The sequence below is a fragment of the Staurois parvus genome, unplaced genomic scaffold (genome assembly GCF_062004578.1).
Source record: "Staurois parvus isolate SC_StPar_1 unplaced genomic scaffold, SC_StPar_1.0 ptg000172l, whole genome shotgun sequence".
Taxonomy (NCBI): domain Eukaryota; kingdom Metazoa; phylum Chordata; class Amphibia; order Anura; family Ranidae; genus Staurois; species Staurois parvus.
In genome coordinates, this window is record NW_028317968.1 from 1,720,572 (window position 1) to 1,742,430 (window position 21,859).

Here is a 21,859-nt window from a genome sequence, read left to right on the forward strand (position 1 = left end):
CTTTTCACAATACAGGAGCTTCAAATAAATGTAAAAAGCACTGCCGCCTAGCTGCACTAGGCTGCTAATTTGAATCCCAACCACTGCACAACTAGATTTTGCATGTTTTCCTTCTGCCTGCGTGGGTTTCCACCGGGTACTCCAGTGTCCTCCCACATTCCAAAGACATGCTGGTAGGCTTATTGGCTCCTGTAAAAATTGGCCCTATTATGTGTATGTATGAATGTGAGTTAGGGACCTTAGATTGTAAGCTCCTTGAGGGTCAGGGACTGATGTGAATGTACAATATATATGTAAAGTGCTGAATAAATTGTAAGCAGTAAATAAGTACCTGTAATAATAATATTAATAAAAAGGTTTAGCTGGCATGACTGAAGGTACCTGGTATAGTATTGAATTGGTGAGAATATGAAAGATGCTATAAACATGGGAAAAATGGTATGATTTTCTTTTCTGACAAGATGGATGGGATGGGATAAAGCAGAATGTGCATTGTTTTGCATATGCAATGTTGGGTTTAATATGGTATTTTTGTGGTTTATTTTGGATGTGGTTTGTTTTGTATTGTGATTTTTTTTATTGTATTTGTCGGGAAAAAAAACATTTTCAAACATAAAATACAGACTGTGATTTGGTGTGTGCAGCTTTAAATGAGAATGAATGTGTCAGCATAAGTAGTAGATCTTTTCCTTTCTCCCTATGTTCCCTTTCCCCATCCATCACCATTAGTTTGCATTTACTAGAGCTCCCTCACTTATTGCTGTCTCTGTAAAACCACATGGGCATACGTGTTAAAGTATTTATGAAAAGGCATATCCACCATGGAGACCTTCTTCCTCTATTTCTTCATAATGCAATCAGAACTATGTTATGGAACAGATGTTGCACTGGGAAAGATTGTAAAATGTAGCTGTGTGGAACTCCCTACTGTGGTCCTATTTAGATATAAAAAAAACCCCGTGTTTCAACCTGCTGTCAGTTAGTCCAAACCGAGTTAAAATTTTTGGTAAACTTGACCCTTTAATTATATTGATTTGTGCATAATATATACTGCATGTATATATACATATATTGGTTCAGAAACAAAAGTCGGTAGCAGGATGTGATAAAACCTGTCAGTTACCTAGAGCAGGCCCTGAAATTTCCACTCACCTGCTCGCACTGGCGAGTGGAAATTATGGTGGGGGCGAGTGTGTCCCCAGGGCCATCTTGCTGAGCAGGCTTGGAACTCAGGGCCGGATCTGTCGCACTTGCACTGGAAGCCGTCAGACTGCAAAGTGAAAGCAAAGGAAGAAGTGTGTGCTGTGCTCTCTGTCTCCCCCTATAGTGCAGTACCCAGCTTTGTGAGTGAAGGTAACGCAGTACTGCAACTTTTTATAGGGTGTGTGTGGGTGTGTGTATTTATATGTGTGTGTATGTACATGAATCTGTGTGTGTGTTCGTGTGTGTCTGTGTATGCATGTACATGTGTCTGTGTGTATGTACATGTGTGTATCTGTACATCTGTCTGCATTTATGTACATGTGTGTGTGTGTACGTGTGTGTGTGCGTGTACATGTGCCTGTGTGCGTGTACATTTGTGTGTGCATGTACATGTGTGTGTATGTACGTACATGTGTCTGTGTGTACATGTGTCTGTGTGTATGTACATGTGTCTGTGTGTATGTACATGTGTCTGTGCGTGTGTATTTCTGTGTATGTACATGTGTCTGTGTGTATGTACATGTATGTGTGTCTGTACGTGCCTGTGTGTGCATACATGTGTCTTTATGTGTGTGTGTGTGTGTGTGTGTGTACATGTATCTCTGTGTGTGTGTGTACATGTTTCTGTGTGTGTGTATGTACATGTCGCTGTGTGTGTACAGGTGTCTCTGTTTGTGTATGTACATGTGTCTGTATGGAAACCTACATGTATGGATGGTTTGGTTAGGTTCAGGATTATGTGGTTATTATGGGTGGTAGAGTATGGGACATTTGAGGTACTGCTGGGTTGGATAATAGGTAGGATATGCTTGGTAGAGTTATGGTTTTGTGAGTGAAAGATTATGGGGGGTTATGGTTGTATGCGGTGCATGGTCTAAGTATCATGGAGTGTTTAGGGGGACATTGGAGGCCCTGATGTAATGTGAGGGGACTCTGGGGACACTGATGTAATGTGAGGGGACTCTGGGGACCTTGATGTAATGTGGGTAAAATTTAACAGTGTCATTTCATGAAATAATTTACGAGGGTGTGTTTAGGGGCAGAATTAGGGGTGTAGCAGGGTAGAGGTTGGGTGGGGCAATTAGTGGCGAGTAAATCTTAAGGCCTGGCTAGTAGCTCAGGACTTGAAATTTTAAGCATATATGTTTTTTTTATTACACTTATTACACTATACCTGGTTTCCCCTGCAAAAATATTCTTCACTTAATTCACGATTCAGATGGAATGAAGGATTATCTCATTATGAAGGTTCCGGCTCTTTTCATTTGCAAACGTGTACAGTAGAAAAGGACAAAACCTCTGTGGAATTCATATCATTTGTAATCATCTTAGCTAAGACACTAATGAACCTCATTCCGCTGCTTGAGATTCTAATTTACTAATCAGTTTATGTTTCCCAGAAAAGTTGTGTACTGTCTTCCGGGGTTCTGCACGGTAAAAAATCTGCACAGTAGGCTTCCAAAAACATGTTTTCTTCAATGAGATGTAATTATGTTGTTAAGATTTTCTTCTTTGTATTACATGCTTTGAATGTATGTGCATTATATGCTTTTAATGTATGTGCCTACACGTACTTTTCAGATGATTTTACAGCTTCCCGGGAGCCATGAATCCTGGGGTTCTCTAATAGGCAGATACTGACAAGAAATCAAAGGCTGGCCAACATTTGTTGCCTCCTGTGCCCGACTACTGGTTATTGAAACTATCCATTATGTTTAAAAAAACTTGTATTTTTCTCATGCAATGCACAGCAACAAGCCAGCTTTAATAGCCTACTTCCAAGCTGCATACTCACCTTTCCTTTGCTCCCCCTCTGCCAATCAGTTGTAGGAGCAAGGAAAGTGAGGAACATGTAAGCTCCAAGCAGCTCCAATTGGAGATTTCACTGGAGTGGGGACTCACAATATCCTCAGTTGACAGCACTGAACCAATCACCAGCACAGTCACATTAGAAAAAAAACAAAAAGGGGAGTATATTACATGCTCCATTATGCATGGAAATATATTGGGGGTGGAATGAAGGGATAGGGGAGCAAAGGAAAGGTATGTGCTTTGCTTTAACTAGCAGCAGTGAAGAAATCTGCACTGCACTGTACATACTTTTTAAATATATACCTTGAATTCCACTTTATTTTCTGCTACAGGGGCATGACCTTAGTTTCATTGCTGAACACCTACACCATGATTAACAGTGATTGCACCACATGTGAGATATCGTCATGAATGTCACAGTGAGCACAAAAATTCTAGTGCCAGAGCTCCAGAGTCATTGTAAACTGGTAACTTGCAAAGGCATTTAAAACCTCACCTATGGATAATTTATTGTACAGACATTTGTCACCACTCCATGGGCATGTGCAATTTTCAAGTATGGCATGCTAGGTATCTATTTACATGGTGTAACACGGGGTAGGCAACCTTTCAGAGGTTGAGGTCTACCTGGACAACATGGAGTAAAGCAAAGATCCCCTGAGGGGGGGTTCTTGGTGGCGCCCTTAAAAAAAAAAAGTGGGACAGTAGTGTCCTCTGTCCCACTCTACATCACCCCCCTCTGTAGTGTCTTGTACCCCCCAATGCAGTGTCCTCTGCCCCCTTTTCATCTCCCCCCACTGTAGTGTCCTCTGCCCCCTCCCCTCCACAGTAATGTCCTGTACCCCCAATGCTGTTTCCTTTATCCCCCACAGTAGTGTCCTGTACCCCCCCCCCAAAGCAGTGTTCTCTGCCCCCCTTCACACCACATCCCACGCACTGTCATATCCTCTGCCCCCTCCCCCCCCAGTAGTTTCCTGTATCCCCCCCCCCCCCTAAACCAGTGTCTTCTGCCCCCGTTCACATCACCCCCCCACTATGTAATGTCTCTGCCCCCCACAAAGTGCCCTCTGACTCCCCATCCCACAAAGCAGTGTCCCCTGTCCTTTTCTCATCAAAATCCTCCCCACTGTAGTTTACTGTGTACCCCCCTTCCACAGAGTCGCCTAAGCCCCCCCCCCCATAGAGTCTCCTGTGTCCTCTCTCCCACAGTGTCTCCTGTGTCCCCCCTCCCTCAGTGTCTCCAAAGCCCCCCCCCTCTCACAGTGTCTCCCTCCCACAGTGTCTCCTGTGTCCCCCCTCCCACAGTGTCTCCTAAGCCCCCCTTCCCACAGTGTCTCCTGTGTGCCTTCTTCCACAGTGTCTCCTAAGCATCCCCTCCCATACTGTCTCCTGTGTCCCCCCTCCCACAGTGTCTCCGGTGTTCTTCCTCCCACAGTCTCTCCTGTGTCCCCCCCCCCACAGAGTCTCCTGTGTCCATCTTCCCGCAGTGTCTCCCCTTCCACAGTGTCTACTAAGCCCCCCCATAGTGTCTCCTGTGTCCCCCCTCCCACGTTGTCTCCTAAGCGCCCCCAACCACAGTGTCTCCTGTGTCCCCCCTTCCACAGTGTCTCATGTGTCCCCCCTCCCACAGTGTCTCTGAGCCCCCGTTCTCCAATAGTGTCTCCTGTGTGCCCCCTTCCACAGTGTCTCCTAACCCCCCCACCTCCCATAGTGTCTCCTGTCCCCCCCTCCCACAGTGTCTCCTGTGTTCTTCCTCCCACAGTCTCTCCTGTGCCCCCCCCCCCCCCACAGAGTCTCCTGTGTCCAACTTTCCGCAGTGTCTCCTGTGTTCTTCCTCCCACAGTCTCTCCTGTGCCCCCCCCCCCACAGAGTCTCCTGTGTCCAACTTTCCGCAGTGTCTCCTGTGTTCTTCCTCCCACAGTCTCTCCTGTGTCCCCCCTCCCACAGTGTCTCCTAAGCCCCCCCACCCATAGAGTCTCCTAAGACTCCCCCCCCCCACAGTCTCCTGTGTCCCCATCTCACAGTGTCTTCCTGTGTTCCCCCTCCCACAGTATCTCCTATGTCCCCCTTCCACAATGTCTCCTGTGTCCCCCTTCTCACAGTGTCTCCTGTGTCCCCCTTATCACAGTGTTTCCTGTGTCCCCTCTCCCACAGTGTCTCCTAAGCCCACCCCTCCCATAGTGTCTCCTGTGTCCTCCCTCCCACAGAGTCTCCTGTGTTCCCCCTCCCACAGTGTCTCCTGAGCTCCCCTCCCACAGTCTCTCCTGTGTCCCCCCTCCCACAGTGTCTCCTGTGTCCCCCCTCCCACAGTGTCTCCTAAGCCCCCCCCCCACAGTGTCTCCTAAGCCCCCCCCCCACAGTGTCTCTTGTGTCCCCCCTCCCACAGTGTCTCCTAAGCTTAACTCCCAGTGTCTCCTGTGTCCCCCCTCCCACAATGTCTCCTAAGCCCCCCACATTGTCTCCTATGCCCCACCCCCACAGTGTCTCCTGTGTCCCCCCTCCCACAGTGTCTCCTGTGTCCCTCCTCCCACAGAGTCTCCCAAGCTCCCCCCCTCTCAGAGTGTCTCCTCTGCCCCCCCCCCCCAGTGTCTCCTGTGTCCCCTTCATGTCACATACACAGGTAGCACTTCCTACCTGTCAGCGTGTTTAAAGCACAGCAGAGATCAGAAGACAACACAAAGCTGGGTGGAAGGTGGGAGCAGGAGCTGCCAAGCTGGTGATTGCTTGCTAGGACTGCCTAGCAACCAATCACTGAGCAGCTTCCGCCCCTGAACCCACCCTCCATTCAGCACTATGCTGCCTCCTGCTCTCTGCTCCCCGGAACAACATCATCATTTATATTCTACAAAAAATGTGGGTAACATATTATGTAAGCTCTAACAAGCAGGACCCTCTGATTCTTCTTGTACCAAATGTATTGTAACTGTAATGTCTGCCTTCATTTTGTAAAGCGCTGAGCAAACTGTTGGCACTAAATAAATCCTGTATAATAATATTAATAATATATGTTTGTATGCACTAAAATTGATTATCCTGTATTTTTTCCTGAAAATCTGCATGTTAAAAATGGCTGCGCAAATTTTGTGTTAAGTAAAAAATTTATTTTATTCTACAGGGCCTCTGTTTAAAAATATATATAATATTCGTGGATTGTAACTAATTTTCTAGCCAAAAAATGCTGATTTTTTACATGAGGAGTGTCAGAATTGACCCGGTTTTGAAGTGGTCAATGGCTGCTTAAGAAGTAAGGCATAGTAACCATATTTAGAAATCAAATTAATATGTGTCATTTTGTAATCAATAAAAAATAATGAACCATTAAAAAAAGTCCAACTTTGCATACATATACTATATATATTACAAAAATTTACCTAAGAGCATCTTCATCCATGACATAGAAAGAGACAGAATGGAAGTTGGGTGGCAGGTGAACTTTGTATTCTTCTCCCCAAAATGGTGACAGAGTCTTCCACACTGTTGCTGTCCTATGCAAAGATAATAGTCACTGTTTATTCCTTTAGAAAATTAAATTAAGCTAGAAGAATAGGAGGAAAAATACTTTATAGTAATCAGCTTTACTATATACACTATCAAAGCAACTCTGAAATTGTCAACTGAATAGCTAAAGTAACAGAGCCTTTCTAGGGGAAATAATTGGAAGAGGCTAGAAAAAAGGAATTCAACTGTAAAAACACCCATAAGTTAAAAAATAACCTTTTTTATTTTCCCATGAAAACAGAATATATTAGTATGGTCTAAAGCTTCCATGAGATGGCAGTCACCCATTACAAAAACAAAATAATGTATATGAATCCAATGCATGGGATCTATTGTCTCTGGGGCAAAGATGTTAAGATTTTAAAATGTTAAAATTATTTTTTATCTCCTAAACCAGACTCTAAAAACTTGTTGTTTGTGCCATCTTGTTTTAAGATAACTGGGAGCTAGTGGAAGCAATGCTGAGTTTGTACTTACTAATCCCACTGAAAGACAACATTCTTATGGAGAACCAGGGGCTCGTAGGTTTTTGAATTCTTAGTAATGACTGTTAAAGGCACGGGCACCCCAAGGACAATAACTGCCATAAAGCTGAAGTTTAGCAATATTTTTTTTAAATCAACACCAGAGATAGTACTTACATTAATGAAGTTTGAACCATGTGTTGGTGGCAGCTGTGTTCCTTGAAATCTTCCAACCTCTGTCCTGATACCCTCACTGCTATGATCTTATGGTGCTGCGAGGCATTAATATGAATAGCTTCACCTGTCACTGGCACTTGTCGAAAGTGCAGACTATACCAATCTTTTCTGCCCCCATGCACCATTCATAGATGTAGTACTATTGATTTGACAATTAAAAGTGCTCTATGAATGGAGAACTGGTGAATGAGTTGAAGAACATAGGACACTCTTCATTAATGTGGATACCATCCCCTGTGCTAATTTTAAAAATTCAATAAACTTCAGCTTTAAGTATGAATGTTTTTTAACTAAGAACTGGAGTTTTTCTCCCATAACCACCAATCACAGAAGGTCTTATTTCTGAATGAAGGTTTAATGAGAACTTCAGCTCTTAATAGAAATACAGTGGGGAAAATTATTATTTGATCCCCTGCAGATTTTGTAAGTTTGCCCACTTGCAAAGAAATGGGTCTATAATTTTATCATAGGTGAATTTTAAATGATAGCGACAGAATATCAACCAAAAGTCCAGAAAAAAACATGATACAATAGTTATAAATTGAGTTGAAGTTCAGTGAGTAAAATAAGTATTTGATCCTCAAGTAAAACATGACTTAGCACTTGGTGGAGAAACCCTAGTTGGCTAGCACAGAGGTAAGACGTTTCTTGTAGTTGTTTACCAGGTTTGCACACATCTCAGGAGGGATTTTGGTCCACTCTTCTTTACAGATCTTCTCTAAATCCTTAAGGTTTCTTGGCTGTTGCTTGGCAACTCGAAGTTTCAGCTCCCTCCATACATTTTCTACAGGATTAAGGTCTGGAGACTGACTAGGCCACTCCATGACCTTAATGTGCTTCTTCTTGAGCTACTCCTTTGTTGCCTTGGCGGTATGTTTTGGGTCATTGTCATGCTGGAAGACCCATCTTCAGTGTTCTGGCTGAGGGAAGAAGGTTCTCATCCAAGATTTTACAATACAAGGCATAATGTTTCCACCTCAGTGCTTGACTGTAGGGATGGTGTTCTTAGGGTAATATTTTTCTTCCTCCAAACACAGAAAGTCGAGTTAATGCCAAAGAGTTCAATTCTGGTCTAATATGACCACAGCTCTTTCTCCCAATCTTTCTTTGAATTATTTAGATGTTCATCGGCAAACTTCAGACAGGCCTATACATATGCCTTCTTGAGGAGGGGGACCTTTTGGGCACTGCAGGATTTCAACCCATGGCGGCATATTGTTTTACCAATGGTTTGTTTGGTGACTGTGGTTCCAACTGCCTTGAGATCATTCACAAGCTCCTCCCGTGTAGTTCTGGGCTGATCTCTCACTTTTCTCATGATCATCCTTAACTCCTTAGGCGAAATCTTACATGGAGCTCCAGATTGAGGACGAATGATGATTATTTTGTATTTCTTCCATTTGCGAATAATGGCTCCAACAGTTGTCTCCGTCTCACCAAGCTTCTTGCTGATGGTCTTATAGCCCATTTCAGCCTTTGACAGCTCTTTGGTCTTGCCCATGGTGGTGAGGTTTGAAAGGAAGAAAGAGATTCTGTGGACAGGTGTCTTTTATACACATAACGAGGAGCACCTTCTTAAATTGAGAGGACTAATCTGTGTACCACATGAGCATATAGCCAGTCTGTGGGAGCCAGAATTATTGTTGGTTGGTATGGGATCAAATACCTATTTTACTCACTAAACTGCAATTCAATTTATAACATTTGTATCATGTGTTTTTGCTGGATTTTTGGTTGATATTCTGTCTATCATTTAAAATACGCCTATGATAAAAATGGTGGACCCTTCATTTCTTTGTCAGTGGGAAACGTACAAAATCTGCAGGGGACCAAATAATTATTTTCGCCACTGTATGTTGATACATAAGGCCATAAGTGTTTAATCACATAAAGCCTTGCATTTTTTCTGAAAATCCTCTGATGCTGAAGAGCTAATCCAGGAAGCAACTGAGAGCAGTTGTAGAGAGGATTGCAAAAGAGATCTACATAGCATCATTCCATTTTTTTAAATTTCCAAATCCACACAACTGGCAGTTCGGTGATGTTACATCTGTCCCTTGTTTTGTGCCTTTATACATCGTTCTTTGTGAGTGTAACTTGATTTTAAAGTTTGTTACTAATGGAAAAAAATTGGAATTATGCTATGTAAATCTCTTTTGCAATCCTCTCTACATGTAACAAATACTTATTACTGAACCCTACCATTAAACCGGAGGAGCGATGGAGTACTAGGAGAAATAAAGCCAAAGTCCAGGATACTCCAATGCATGCACATTTTGACTCTTATTGTTTAGCTTAAGGGTCAAACTCTGCTGGTGAGGGGGGGGGGACAAAGGAGGGGAGCATAGGACTGTGGTTTCTGCACCATGAAAAGTGTTTTCACACCTGCACTTTATTATAAAGACTGCACTCAATTTTTCACTTAACTTATTTGATTTAGATAGTATTGGACTTTTGTGCACATGGACACATAAATATACCTTACATAGTGTGACACATTTAGGAGAGGGCAGTGCTGTGAATTTGTATATTACTATTTTTGAAAGCCTCCTTTTGGTATTACTGTAATGTAATCATGATTTAATTTTTTATGTAATCCATAGACAAAAAAATGTAATAAAACTAAAAACACTTTCTTCTACTCTGACCTGTTTAAATAAAATTAGTGTTATGCAGGCCATAGATGGGTCGTTAATCGGCCGATTTTCGTGCCGTTAGTGGATTAGTTCGTCGGCCGTTTTTCATGTATTTTGCGCTTTCAGACTATCGGTTATGTTGGGAAATTTGCGGCCGATTTTCCCAGCAATGATGGCCAAATCGGACGATCGTTTTAATGATAAAAAATCTGCGCATGAGCTGTGACCTGCGAGGGACAGAAATTATGGGGTGAACTTTATGATTTAGTCGGACGATTTTCTTTAATCGTTGGTGGTAACGTTGGCCAAACGAATGACCGATTTTTTGTTTATCAATCGAAAAATCAGCCGATGTTCGACCCGTCTATGGCCTGCATTACTGTAGATAACAATTATAGATATTGCTCTATAATGTGTCCTTCTAAAATGACACTAGAACTATGATTCTGGTACAAAGATTTGTAAAGTTATTAATAAATTAAAGGATTTTTTTTCACATTTTTAAAGGCAACACTAACAAAACTTAAAACAGATTTCTGGGTAGAAAAACAAACCCTTGCAGTGGGGCCTCACGCAATGCAAGGGCTAAATGCTTGTTATCTCTAGGAGAAAGAGGCTGTATTACTTTCTTTTACCCTCACTTCACCTTTTCTTCTCCCCTCTGGTCTCCCTCTCTCCAGATTTTATTAAACACTTGCCCTCCAGAGGATTTACTCCCCCCCCCCATCCTGACCAGGCCATTTTTTGCAATACGATGCTGCGTTACTTTCACTGACAATGCAACGCTGCACCCAAATGAAATTTATGTACTTTTTTTCCCCACAAATAGAGCTTTCTTTCGGTGATAGTTGATCGCCTCTGCGTTTTTTATTTTTTGTGCTATAAAAAAAAGACCCCTAATTTTGAGAAAAAAAAATATTTTTTACTTTTTGCTATTAAACATGTCCAGTAAAAAAATTTTAAAAAATCTAATTTCGTAATAAATTTAGGCCGAAATGTATTCTGCTACATGTCTTTGCTAAAAAAAATCCCAATAAGTGTAAATTAATTGGTTTACGTGAAAGTTATAGCGTCTACAAATGGTGGTATAGATACTGGATTTTTTTTTTAATATAATATATATATATACAGGGAAGAGATCTGTATTGTTTACATACAGGTCTATCCCCCATTGGTGATGGCGGGGAACCAGTGATTGACAGGTGAGGCCGCCAAATGGCAAACCGGAAATGCAAAATCACATATATATACCTGATTTTGCACACCCCTGCCGCACTGTAGCAGTATTTTCTGCTATAGGGCAGCGAGAAAGCGGTTAAAGGAGCAGAAAGGCCAAAGCTATTTTAGCTATACTTCTCCCTAAGGTCACAGGAGTGCACTTATTTCTGCACTCCTGTGACCCATTTTCAGCCGACAGTAAGCTAAAACTGGTCCAGGCTCTGAAAAGATCTGGACCATATGGTCAGGATCCATCCAAATGCCTGCATCAGTAGATGGATCAGCCTCTCAGCAGTACGCTGAGAGCCTGAGCTAGCCGTTCCCACTCCTTCTACAGCCCAGCTCTCCAGTGATCGCTGGAGGGGCAGAGCAGACAGCTAGTGACTGAAAATCACGGCTCTCTGCTCAGAGCGGAGGGGGAGAACTGACTGATCAGCGGTGTTCAATCGCTCAGTTCTCACTTCATTGGATTGATGCTGCATCCACCTAGGTGAGTATGAATGTTTGTTCTTTTAAAAGTCCATACTTCTCTTTTAACTACAGGCAAGGCTATTAGTCCTGCACTGTATGTGAAGGAGGTAAGTGTGCTATCACATTTGGGAGTGCCCTACGGAGGAGGCTGCAAGGGACTGGTCACAGAGAGAGAGAGAGAGAGAGAGAGAGAGAGAGAGAGAGAGAGAGAGAGAGAGAGAGAGAGAGAGAGAGAGGAATAGGGTAAGTATTACAGTAAGTTGTAAGTGTTACAGCTTATTTCTCTACTCCTAGGAAAACATAAGCCTCTAACCCTTGCAATAGGGGACACATTGCAAAGGTATTTTTGTTTATCATGCCCCAATTTGGGTTTTAACAACAACAGGAATGCAAATTCTACTTTGTATCTTTCTATCTTGCATCTGAACAGTGTTTATAAACATTGTGTAATGCAGACCATTTTTTTTATTCAATGGCTGTGCTAGCTGCTGAATCTACACAACAAATCCCATAACATGTAGCATGCCTATTGTCCACAACTGGTTAAAGTAAAATTCCTGCTCAGGCAGTTCTTGTTATAGGGGGACACTCTGTCTCTATCTCCCAGTTGTTCTCTTGCATTGTAACCCAGTCACAAACGGAGACTACAAGTGGCTGTACCGACACCCATTGCACAGGTATGTTACTCTGAAATTATTCCTGAGAAATGCCATGCTGCTATTGCCGGGGTACGTGCATGCACACAAAAAGAGGCGCAGAAAATCAGTAGGGCTGGTAAGCAACAAATTATATAAAAAGTAATTTATTTAAAAAAAATTTCAATTGCTATGTGGGACAGTGCTTTAGTAAACTAAAAAGTCAGTGTCAGTTATAGTTTTGTATACTTTAACGTTGTTCTTTATTAGGGCCAGAAGCAATATCCACTTGTAGCCACACATAATAATAACACATAATAGTAAACCTAAGAAAAATTATCATCTCATTGTTCTGCATGCAGCAATGCAGCTGAAATTTGGTGTATGTAACTGATTACCACAGCACTTTGCACTAAAGTTGTCCCTAATTAAAAATCCCTTAACACCCAGCCACAAATATGCACGTGTTTCAATACTTTACATAACATGAAAACCCACTGGTAACCATATGATTTATGATTTATTCATGTTGGAAAAACCCTTGTGATTCCAAAATTATAAAGCACATCCAGTACAGAGAAAATTACATTTTTAGACTTCTTGTCTATGAACTTCAGGGCTGCAATATCTATTTATAACTTTCTTGTTATTTTCCAAATGGCAGTCATATAAACTTTATTTCGGTTTCATTAATCTCCAGTGGCCACAAAGAGGACAACGATTGTAGTTGTTTTATGAACTACGCACGTTGATAGGTAAAGCCAAATGTTTGACTTGGATGGCAGCCATTGACACTGTCTTTCAGGTTTGGTAAATGTCAGATAAAGGTTCATTAGATGAATTCATACGAGCTTAGCTGTAAATGTAGAAAAATAAAGCTGAACTTCAGGCAAATATAAAATGTTGATATTGGACCCAGTTATGGTTTAATTTAAAAAGACAAATTTTTTATATACAGCAGAGAAAAGGTATCTAAATCCTTCTTGATATCTTATGGACTTATAATTGCATGTACAGTAGCAATCCAACTGGGGGACGGGGACAGCTTTTTAAACCAGATAAGCTCTATTGCATTTCATAGAGCTGTCCATCTAATTCTGGCATCTTCTTGAAAGTAGGAGAGAGCAATGTGAAGATCTCAGTAATGTGCTCCTACGGAGAAAGTTCCCAGACCGCATTATATTTAACCTTCAAGTTACAGGTTGCACCGCAGTGTAGTTTGTAGAAAGGTCCTGACTGTAGGACAGAATTACAAATCTTTTGGCAGGTAAAACAGTTTGCACATATATATTTCAACTGAATATTTAATTGCCTGGAGTTCAACTTTTATTCAAGAGGACTGTACCTAATGATGGTCTCATCATCAATCTTCACAATGCAATATGGATCACTGCTGCCAGTTCTGAAAAAAAAAAAATATATATATAATCAAAAGGACCATAGGAGCATATTTTTTTAAATTGGCAAATCAACTATTCACAGATCATTCATTGCTGTACAACTGTAATTTGCTACATTTTTAAAGCCGGTCAGCTAGCTCGATTCATCCTGGCATTTGACAAGTTGAATCTCTCTTGCCAAAGGTAGAACAAAATCTGGATTCCCCATTCTTCAATGTGAAATTCACTCTTCAGTAATCTTTTTTCTAATTTAGAAGGTCTTGGTTTTGAAGGTTTCAGAACAGGGTGTGTAAACATTCATAAAGGCACCTATACTTGCCTGGTATGCAAATCCAACATTTCATATTCCTGATATGTTCCTGCTGTACCATGTACTTGTATGCAGAAGTATCCTGTTCTCTTTGTATTGCTTCCTTTGTGTGCAATCCCAGGTGATCCTGCCAGTCCCTCTGCTTTCCTATGCTGACTATACTAAGCAGGAGAGCAAAGCGTGGTCAGCTTTCTAGCTGTGCTGGGAATTCAGCCTGCTCTCCTCCAATGACACCCCCCATCCTCTACAGCCATTCACTGGGAAGTTCAGTGTACTTCCATTTCTTGTCCCCCACCTCACTGTTCTCAGCTGCAAAGGAGGTCTAAAAGGTATGTGATTACTTACTTATAAGACAGGGAAAATATGGTTTTTATAATGTTTTTTATATCTGTGCACAAATGTTTTGCCTTCCATTTCTATTTTAAATTGAATGGGTTGTTTTACAAAGTGAGGGTTTACATATACTGAAACAAGATAAGCAACCAGGCCCGTATAGCTTTTCAGCAGCCTATTATAAAACAAAGTTCTGATATGCTCAGTCTGCAACCTTCTTCAGCCTATAACAGCATTTTTTATATTCTCACTACTTTACAGCAGCAATGTGTATGCTACCAAAACCTACCTTAGACAACCAGGCCGGACTCTATTGTTTACATGTGTAGGAGCTGCCTGGTGAGCAGACCTAATCTTGGCGATGGTCATTCCTTCTTCACTTACTCCTTCCCACCTACTCTCCTCCTCACCACCTCCAATTATGAAGGTTAGATACCTTCACTGCTATTTCCATACAACCCAGTTACTTGAAATTCTAATAAAGTGGTAAACCCTCTAGCTTCTACTCTCTATCTTCCTAATTTATCATTTACTTACATTTGCATTACACTTTTTCTTTACTATAGTTTTATGTTTCCTATCTGTTAAATTGTTTCACTTTATAAAACTTGAATGAAAATTACTGAAACAGATTTTTTTTTCCCAAATAGCACATCCATAATAGAGCAAACATAAACAGCTTCTCCACTTATTCTGCATTGAAAGTGAACTGGGGGAAATTCAATACCCAAACTTTAGATCCACTAGACAAGACTTACCCGCTGACCTCTGTCCATCTGCAATAGGTTTTTAATGATAAAATGTTTGGGCCTTAAAATACCTAAACCAATCCTGAATTTCATTCCTTTGGGTGGCTCCCCTTTCTTATAATCCTAAAGAACAAACAGAATGGCTAGAAAAATCTCACCTTATCCTGTAGCAAAATAAATCTCATATGATGTTATTCCACATAGGACACCCTGGACAGTGTTACAGCAACCTTGGCTGGGAGGGATTGACAGTCCTAAACCTCTACAAATTACCTTTGGCTGAGCAAATGATTCGTGAGCATAGATGGCTAACTATATAATCAGAGGGCCCAGCAACCTCTTTGGAGGCTTTGGTTGTAGAATCCCACGAATTCCTGAAGACATCCAAGTACAGACGAAATTGGTTGAAGCAGTGTTCCCCAACCGATACATCACATCCCATCCCTGGAGCGCAAGCCAGCTTCTGGTCTCAGGGTGGCGGCAGCCATCTTAACCACAAGCGCTTTAAGAACCTGGTGCCATAGGCACATATACATGTGAGTGTGATGTTATTGCTAGGTTTTATTTGATTGAATAAAGTTGGCTGCTTTGCGCAATGAACCTTTTCTCTGATACTGTTTATTGAGTGGCGGTGTACTGCATGGGAAAGAATCGCATTCCTGGTACTTATCAATGATGAAGTTGGTTACAAGACACACAGTTGGTCCAACCAAAAAAAGCGCAGTGAGATCTATCTAGTAATAGAAGGTCCATCCATTGGGGTGAGTGCAGATCCATGTGGGGCCACCTGGAGCACATGGAAGTAGTCACCTTTTTTCTGTTACTAATGGCACCAGCACCTGTTTACCTATCTTTTAATTTTCAAACAATTATCATTTGAATAGGACTTACTGATACATCGGACATTATTTGTATTTTCTGGTTGTTCATTTATTTTTTACATTTTTACGCGGCAAATTGTTTAATAATTTTGATTCACATTTTTTGGCAGAGCGGTCTATATACACTTTTTTATGACTCACTAATGTGGAAGTTAGACACATTTTGAAGACTGCAGCAGCCATAATCACATTAATCTATGTTTCCTTATTTTTGGTTTCTTTTGGTTGTGCCTGTGGCACAGAGTTTTCATTGGTATTTGTTCTACAAATACTTTTTGTCTGAGCAAATAATTTGTGAGCATAGATGGCTGACTATGAAATCAGATGGTCCAGCAATCTCTTTGGAGAATGTGGTTGTAGAATCCCACGAGGCCCTCTGTCATCTATTTCTTTTGTGGTCCTGAGTCTCTACACCTGTGAACAATTTCTATGAAAACCAGTATTGGTGTGTGATGGGTCATTCACAGTGCGGGATTCTCTGCACCTACTTCTTATTCAATCTAACACCTTTATAGAAGAATCCAATAATTGTGCCCTTTCTAGACATAACTGACCCAGTGGTCATCCTAAGGGGTTACAGCATCACTAATAATGGATCTTTGGTAGCATTTGCAGACCTTAAAATTCCTCTACAACTACCAATTCATTACTTCAGATACGTACAGTTTAGACATGCCTATCATTTTCAATTTGAACTGTCTGGTTAACCCTTTAGCCAACTATGACTGAACTCCACCGATAGAAAGCTGATATCGATAAACAATTATTAAGGATTTGCGAAATGTTATATCCAGTTGTGGATAGTCTGCTGCAGCTATGTAGGAAGGCCTGGGTTGGGAACTCTCCAGGTCTTGATGCTGAGGTCTGGAATGGGATGTGGAGCCAACTCTTTACTATGCTGGTTGCTGCTATGGATCAGTTTCAATTTATCTAACAGCAGCCAAACTTGCCAGAATCTACACTCCAGCCCACTAGGTGTTTGAGATGTCCCATAATCAGGCAGATTTCATACATATTATTTTGGACTGTTCTCATATTCAAGTCTTTTGGTGTGAGGTGGTTTGCTTTCTGTCTAGGCTTACCACAATTCCAATCACCTTGGATCTTAAATTTACACCTTAGGGGTCATGGAGAACTTGGCCCATTTGATAAACATTACAAATTACAAATAGAAACCACTGTTTTGCAATTGGAAGAAATCAGCTTTGCTTATCCTGCAAGCTTGGAAAGCCTTAAAGGCTAATTTCACCTTAAAAAAAAAAACAATAAATGCACATATTTTGCAGGTAAAAAATATGGAGTATTTTTTTCTCAGGAGTCTGCAGAGCATTGCACACACAATCCTGGACAGTCTTTCTACAGCTCTGTGCCCATACCTCTGTACGGGCTGTCAGTTTTGAGAGCTTCAAGAAGCAAGTACAGAATGCAAGCGCACTCATTAGCACCCTCACAGTCCATTGAAACTGTAAGTCTGTCTGCTGTGGTGAAAGATTGGACTTGTAGTATCTTCATTTACAGGCTGCTCTGAATTATGACTTGATTCTGTGGGTGGAGCGATCAGTTTTTTGTTTCATCTGTGATGTAACCGCCCACCTGTCGCAGCATAATTGTATTATATATACAATATACAGTATTATACATGTTGTGTTCTTTGTGGTTGCTTTTGTAATTTTGTAAAATGTTTTTTGAATTGTCCTGGTTTCTGATGCAGGTTTACTTTTTAGAATTTCATATCAAGTATAAAACCAATAAATGAAAATCTTTAAAATAAAATTGGAGCAAACATGAGGTCTTTTTTGTCTTTATATATATTATTTTGTTTTTGCTGTAGTTTTCTTTTTAAGCTCCATGCACACTAGCATTTTTTATAAGCTCAAAACAATGCTAAAAAAAAAACACTGGATGTAAAACACTGATTATAGCTCTTTTTTGCCAGCTTATAGTAGTGTTTTAGAAGTGTTTAGAAGCATTTAGGAGTGTTAGCGTTTTTACAGTGCATGAAGTAAGCATTTTAGTATCGTTTAGGAGCATTCAGCTTTTTTTTCTGCTCCTAGAACGTGAAGTTCAAAATGCTACAGTAATAGCCTAAAGTAGTGTGCATGGACACATAATATAACACTATTTAGCTTCTAGGAGCAGAAAAAAGGCTAATAACAGCTACTAGGAGCTTAAAAAATGCTAGTGTGCACAGAGCCTTAAAGTGTTACTAAACCCAGGACCCTGCATTCACCATATCTGGTCTCCCACAGTAAACAACATGCAAACATAATTATTTTAGTAAATGTAAACTGCTATTTACCTTTTCTCATCAGCAGTTAGAGCAGTTTTGTGACCTCTATCAGTGTCTAACAAGAGCATTGGTTAGAGCTTGTAGGAGGAGTTTTCATTGTCCCATGATTGTCCTATGAGGCTGCATAACCCCTAACCCTCTATCTGGACAGCGCTGATTGGCCCTGTGCTGATCACATGCACTCTACAAAAAACTCTCTAGCAATACACAGCAACTGAGCATGTGCAGCTTGCCCCCAAGGCTCTGTTCTATCAGCAAATGGACTGGGGACAGTAGAAGAAGGGGAGGATCAGAGAAGACAGGATCAAACATCCTTTTAACATGATGAAGATTAACCCCCTAAGTTTCACAGTGAGCATAACAAGCAAGCTTTAATGCATATACTGTTTTACTATTGTGGGTTTATTACCACTTTAAGATCCGTATAGGTCTTCAAAACTCCTATTTATGAACAAAGATGAAATGTGGCTAAATAACAATAGCTGTTTATTCAGACAGAAAAGTGAATGTGTTTAACACAGTCTAACTAAGAAAACTCAGTGATTTCCATTTTCAATATGAAATTCCTTCAGTAAAGAATTTCCTCTGATGCATAAAAAAAACTGGGACACATCTGTTTCCTGGCTATGTGTAGATATTCTTTCCCCTGGGTACATTCACTATGACAAATCGAAATAAATACTATTTCCCCACCATCCCACAATGCAAGACACTAAAATGCAGCTGTACCTGAGCTCTGATGTAGAACAAGGTCAATACCTGCAGCCAGAAATAGGCCCCTTTTCTATCAGGCGGTCCAATCAGTTTCTCAGGTAGACCTTTTAGGAAGTGGAATGTAAGTCTAAAAACAGGCAGATATAAACAGACTTGCACCGATATACACCTGTATAACTCTGAGTGCATCCAGGCCCAGAAAAAAAAGGAAAAGGTCACCTAAAAAGATTGGAGGTAGTTGGTTGAAAACAGACACAAGTCCATTTCCATCTGCCAGCTCATAGATCTAATATAGTAAAAGCTAAGTTTTTTTTAAATGCAGCTAAACACTGAATGGACACATAAATTACAACTGAATCTTCTCTTATCTCTTTCTTCTTATTCCTTCTCTTTGGTAGTGTTACCAGTCTCAAAGCTGTATTTGCAGCAGGCACCTGAGGTGTCTGGTGCTAGGGGCTCCCTTCCAGAGAGATTGTAAAGTGATACATAGGGATGATGAACATTGTTCTTCTTTGATTTTATCTGAATTTAGCTGTTATAGCTAGACACTTATGGATTGTATGCACTCCTATGCATTCATTATGGGCTCCTTATCCTCTGTTATCCCATATTAATCATTTTTGGAATTGATGATGGTTATTTGTTGTATTATGTCAACAATTCAATAAAAACTTATTGAAAGTAAATTACAACTGATAAAATGATACCTATCCCCTTCTGTTCTGATTCAGCAGGGCATCTGTTCATGGATCCCCTGCTGAATGGACCAGTTAGCGCTCAGGGGAAAGTGGCCTTAAAGCCCACCAGGCCTGTAGTAGAAGATTTTAGAACATTAAAAAGTAAAGTGTAAGGCTCCATGTACAGGGGACACTTTTGAACAATGGAAACTGACTGCTGGAAAACGTACGTTAAAACACGTCTGTTTAGCCATGTTTAGATACTGCGTTTATGAGCGTTTGCGGTTAGAAGCGTTTTTTAACGATAACCTCAGGAGACCTTCCATAATGCTCAGAATGCACTGAAAAACAGTAAAAAATTAACTATTTCAGACATTTTGAGAGAAATAGAGAGAGCAGAAGCAGAGAGAGTAGTATTTGTTGAGATTAGCTGTCTTTTTTTTTTTGTGGTGTTTGGATGTGTTCCAGCTCATTTCTGTGCAGAAATTATTGCAGCAGTGTCTAACATATTTTCTTTCATGCGAAACCTCAAAGTATGGTGTACCAGGTCCATTTGAGTACCGGGAAAACACTTTGCATGCATTTTTCATGATAAAATTTCCAAACACAAACGCTTATAAACGCGGTTAGCCGTGTTTGGCATTTGAAACGCTGATAAAATCTACTGAACGCAAGTTTGGTGCGTTAAAAAAACGACTGTAAACTCAACTGCCTGTATATGACTGTAAACGATGATGTGTACATGGACACATAGGAAAACATTTGGGAGAGTTCAGGGACTGCTGAAAAAAACGCAGAAAAGCTCCTAAATGTGAGTTTATCAGCTGCAGTGTACATGGAGTCTTAATGTAAGTAAAGTATAAAGGTATGAGCAGCCCTATTGTGCTGCCAACTGTGGTACCTGCTTTAGCTGTCAGAACAGTAATCATTTTAAAGCCAAACTCTAGGCAAAACTTTTTAATTTAGATTGAAGAAAGCTCCTTCTTCATTCACTATCTAGTCACAGGGTCCAGTACAAGCTGGAATGAGAATGTGGGTGGAATGTTACTGGTCTTAAATCTGACTGTAAGGTAAATATTGCAGGAAAGGTTGTCGTTTTATTTTATCATTTAATTGGCAATTCATGTTTTTCTTATATTTTGCTTTTTTGATTAACATTCATCCAAAGACACTCCAAATACATGCTGGTAGGTAAACTGGCTACTGTCTAAATTGGCCCTAGTATGTGTATATATGAATGTGAGTTAGGGACCTTAGATTGTACGCCCCTTGAGGGTTAGGGACTGATGTGAATGTAATATATATTATATTGACGGCGCTATATAAGTACCTGAAATAAATAAAAATAAAATAAAATACAGCTTATGGGTCAATGAGCATGGGCCAATCTTGGTACCTTATATACCTATGCACCTTATACTTCTCAAGGATTTTGGTCTCTAGAACATGACTAGACAGAAACCTGAAGTAATAAAACATCAAGTGAGAGACAGAAATGCTGTAACTGCTCGAATAATGTCTATTTATAACAGTGATGTTCTCAATGTAAAATGTGTTGAAGAGGACATGCAACATCAGCAAAAGTAACATCAATGGGCAGGCAAATTACAACTGCAAGTGTGTGATTAGTAATAGTACGTATACATGTTATTAAGCTGTGTTTTGCAACATAAAGGAGAATAGTTAGCTTAAAGCGGAGCTCCACCCAAAAGGGGAAGTTCCGCTTTAATGACTGCTCCCTCGCTCCCCATTAACGATTGGCACCTTTGGGAGGCGGGGGGGTACCCGAATTTGAGAGGTACCGGCTCCCATTTCCTGTCCGATCGCCTAGGCTAGGGGTGGGCAACCTGCGTCTCGCTAGCTGTTGTGGAACTACATTTCCCATGAGGCATTGCAACATTACAAAACTGACAGTTACAGCTATGACTTGCAGAGGCATGATGGAACTTGTAGTCCTGCAACAGCTGGAGAGCCGCAGGTTGCCTACCCCTGGCCTAGGTGATCAGAAACGGAAGGTGTCCTCCCTCCCTGTAGTCTTTTTGGACATGTGACAGGTCCCAGAAGATTACAGGGCCATTCATGAAGCGCAGCACTACTCGTGCATGCGCAGTGGGTACCCGGCTGTGCAGCCGCAAGCTGTCACAGCCGGGTGCCCACACTGAAGATGCCGGCCTCCTGGAATCCAGGATGGCCGGTGAAACGGGCTGCAGGGGACATACCATGGGACCGAGGGACAGGTAAGTGGCTGTTTTTTAAAAGTCAGCAGCCACAGTTTTTGTAGCTGCTGACTTTTATTTTTTGACAGATGAGTAGAACTCCACTTTAAGACAA

General features: G+C 41.0%; 1 protein-coding gene across 2 annotated transcripts in view; it reads right to left on the bottom strand.

Annotated features, from left to right (window-relative positions):
- LOC149462579 (ras GTPase-activating protein 4-like) overlaps positions 1-21,859 on the bottom strand; it is a 213,779-nt gene that overhangs the window by 129,836 nt on the left and 62,084 nt on the right. The window contains exons 2-3 of one of the 2 annotated variants that reach the window (XM_089676574.1): positions 13,520-13,576; positions 6,387-6,495 (exon numbers count right to left, since the gene is read on the bottom strand). In XM_089676574.1, coding sequence (XP_089532700.1) covers positions 6,387-6,495; positions 13,520-13,538 — 128 coding nt within the window. In that variant the 5' untranslated portion in view covers positions 13,539-13,576. Of the gene's footprint in view, positions 1-6,386; positions 6,501-13,519; positions 13,577-21,859 lie in introns of both variants that reach the window. The other variant, XM_089676573.1, reaches the window with a different exon arrangement.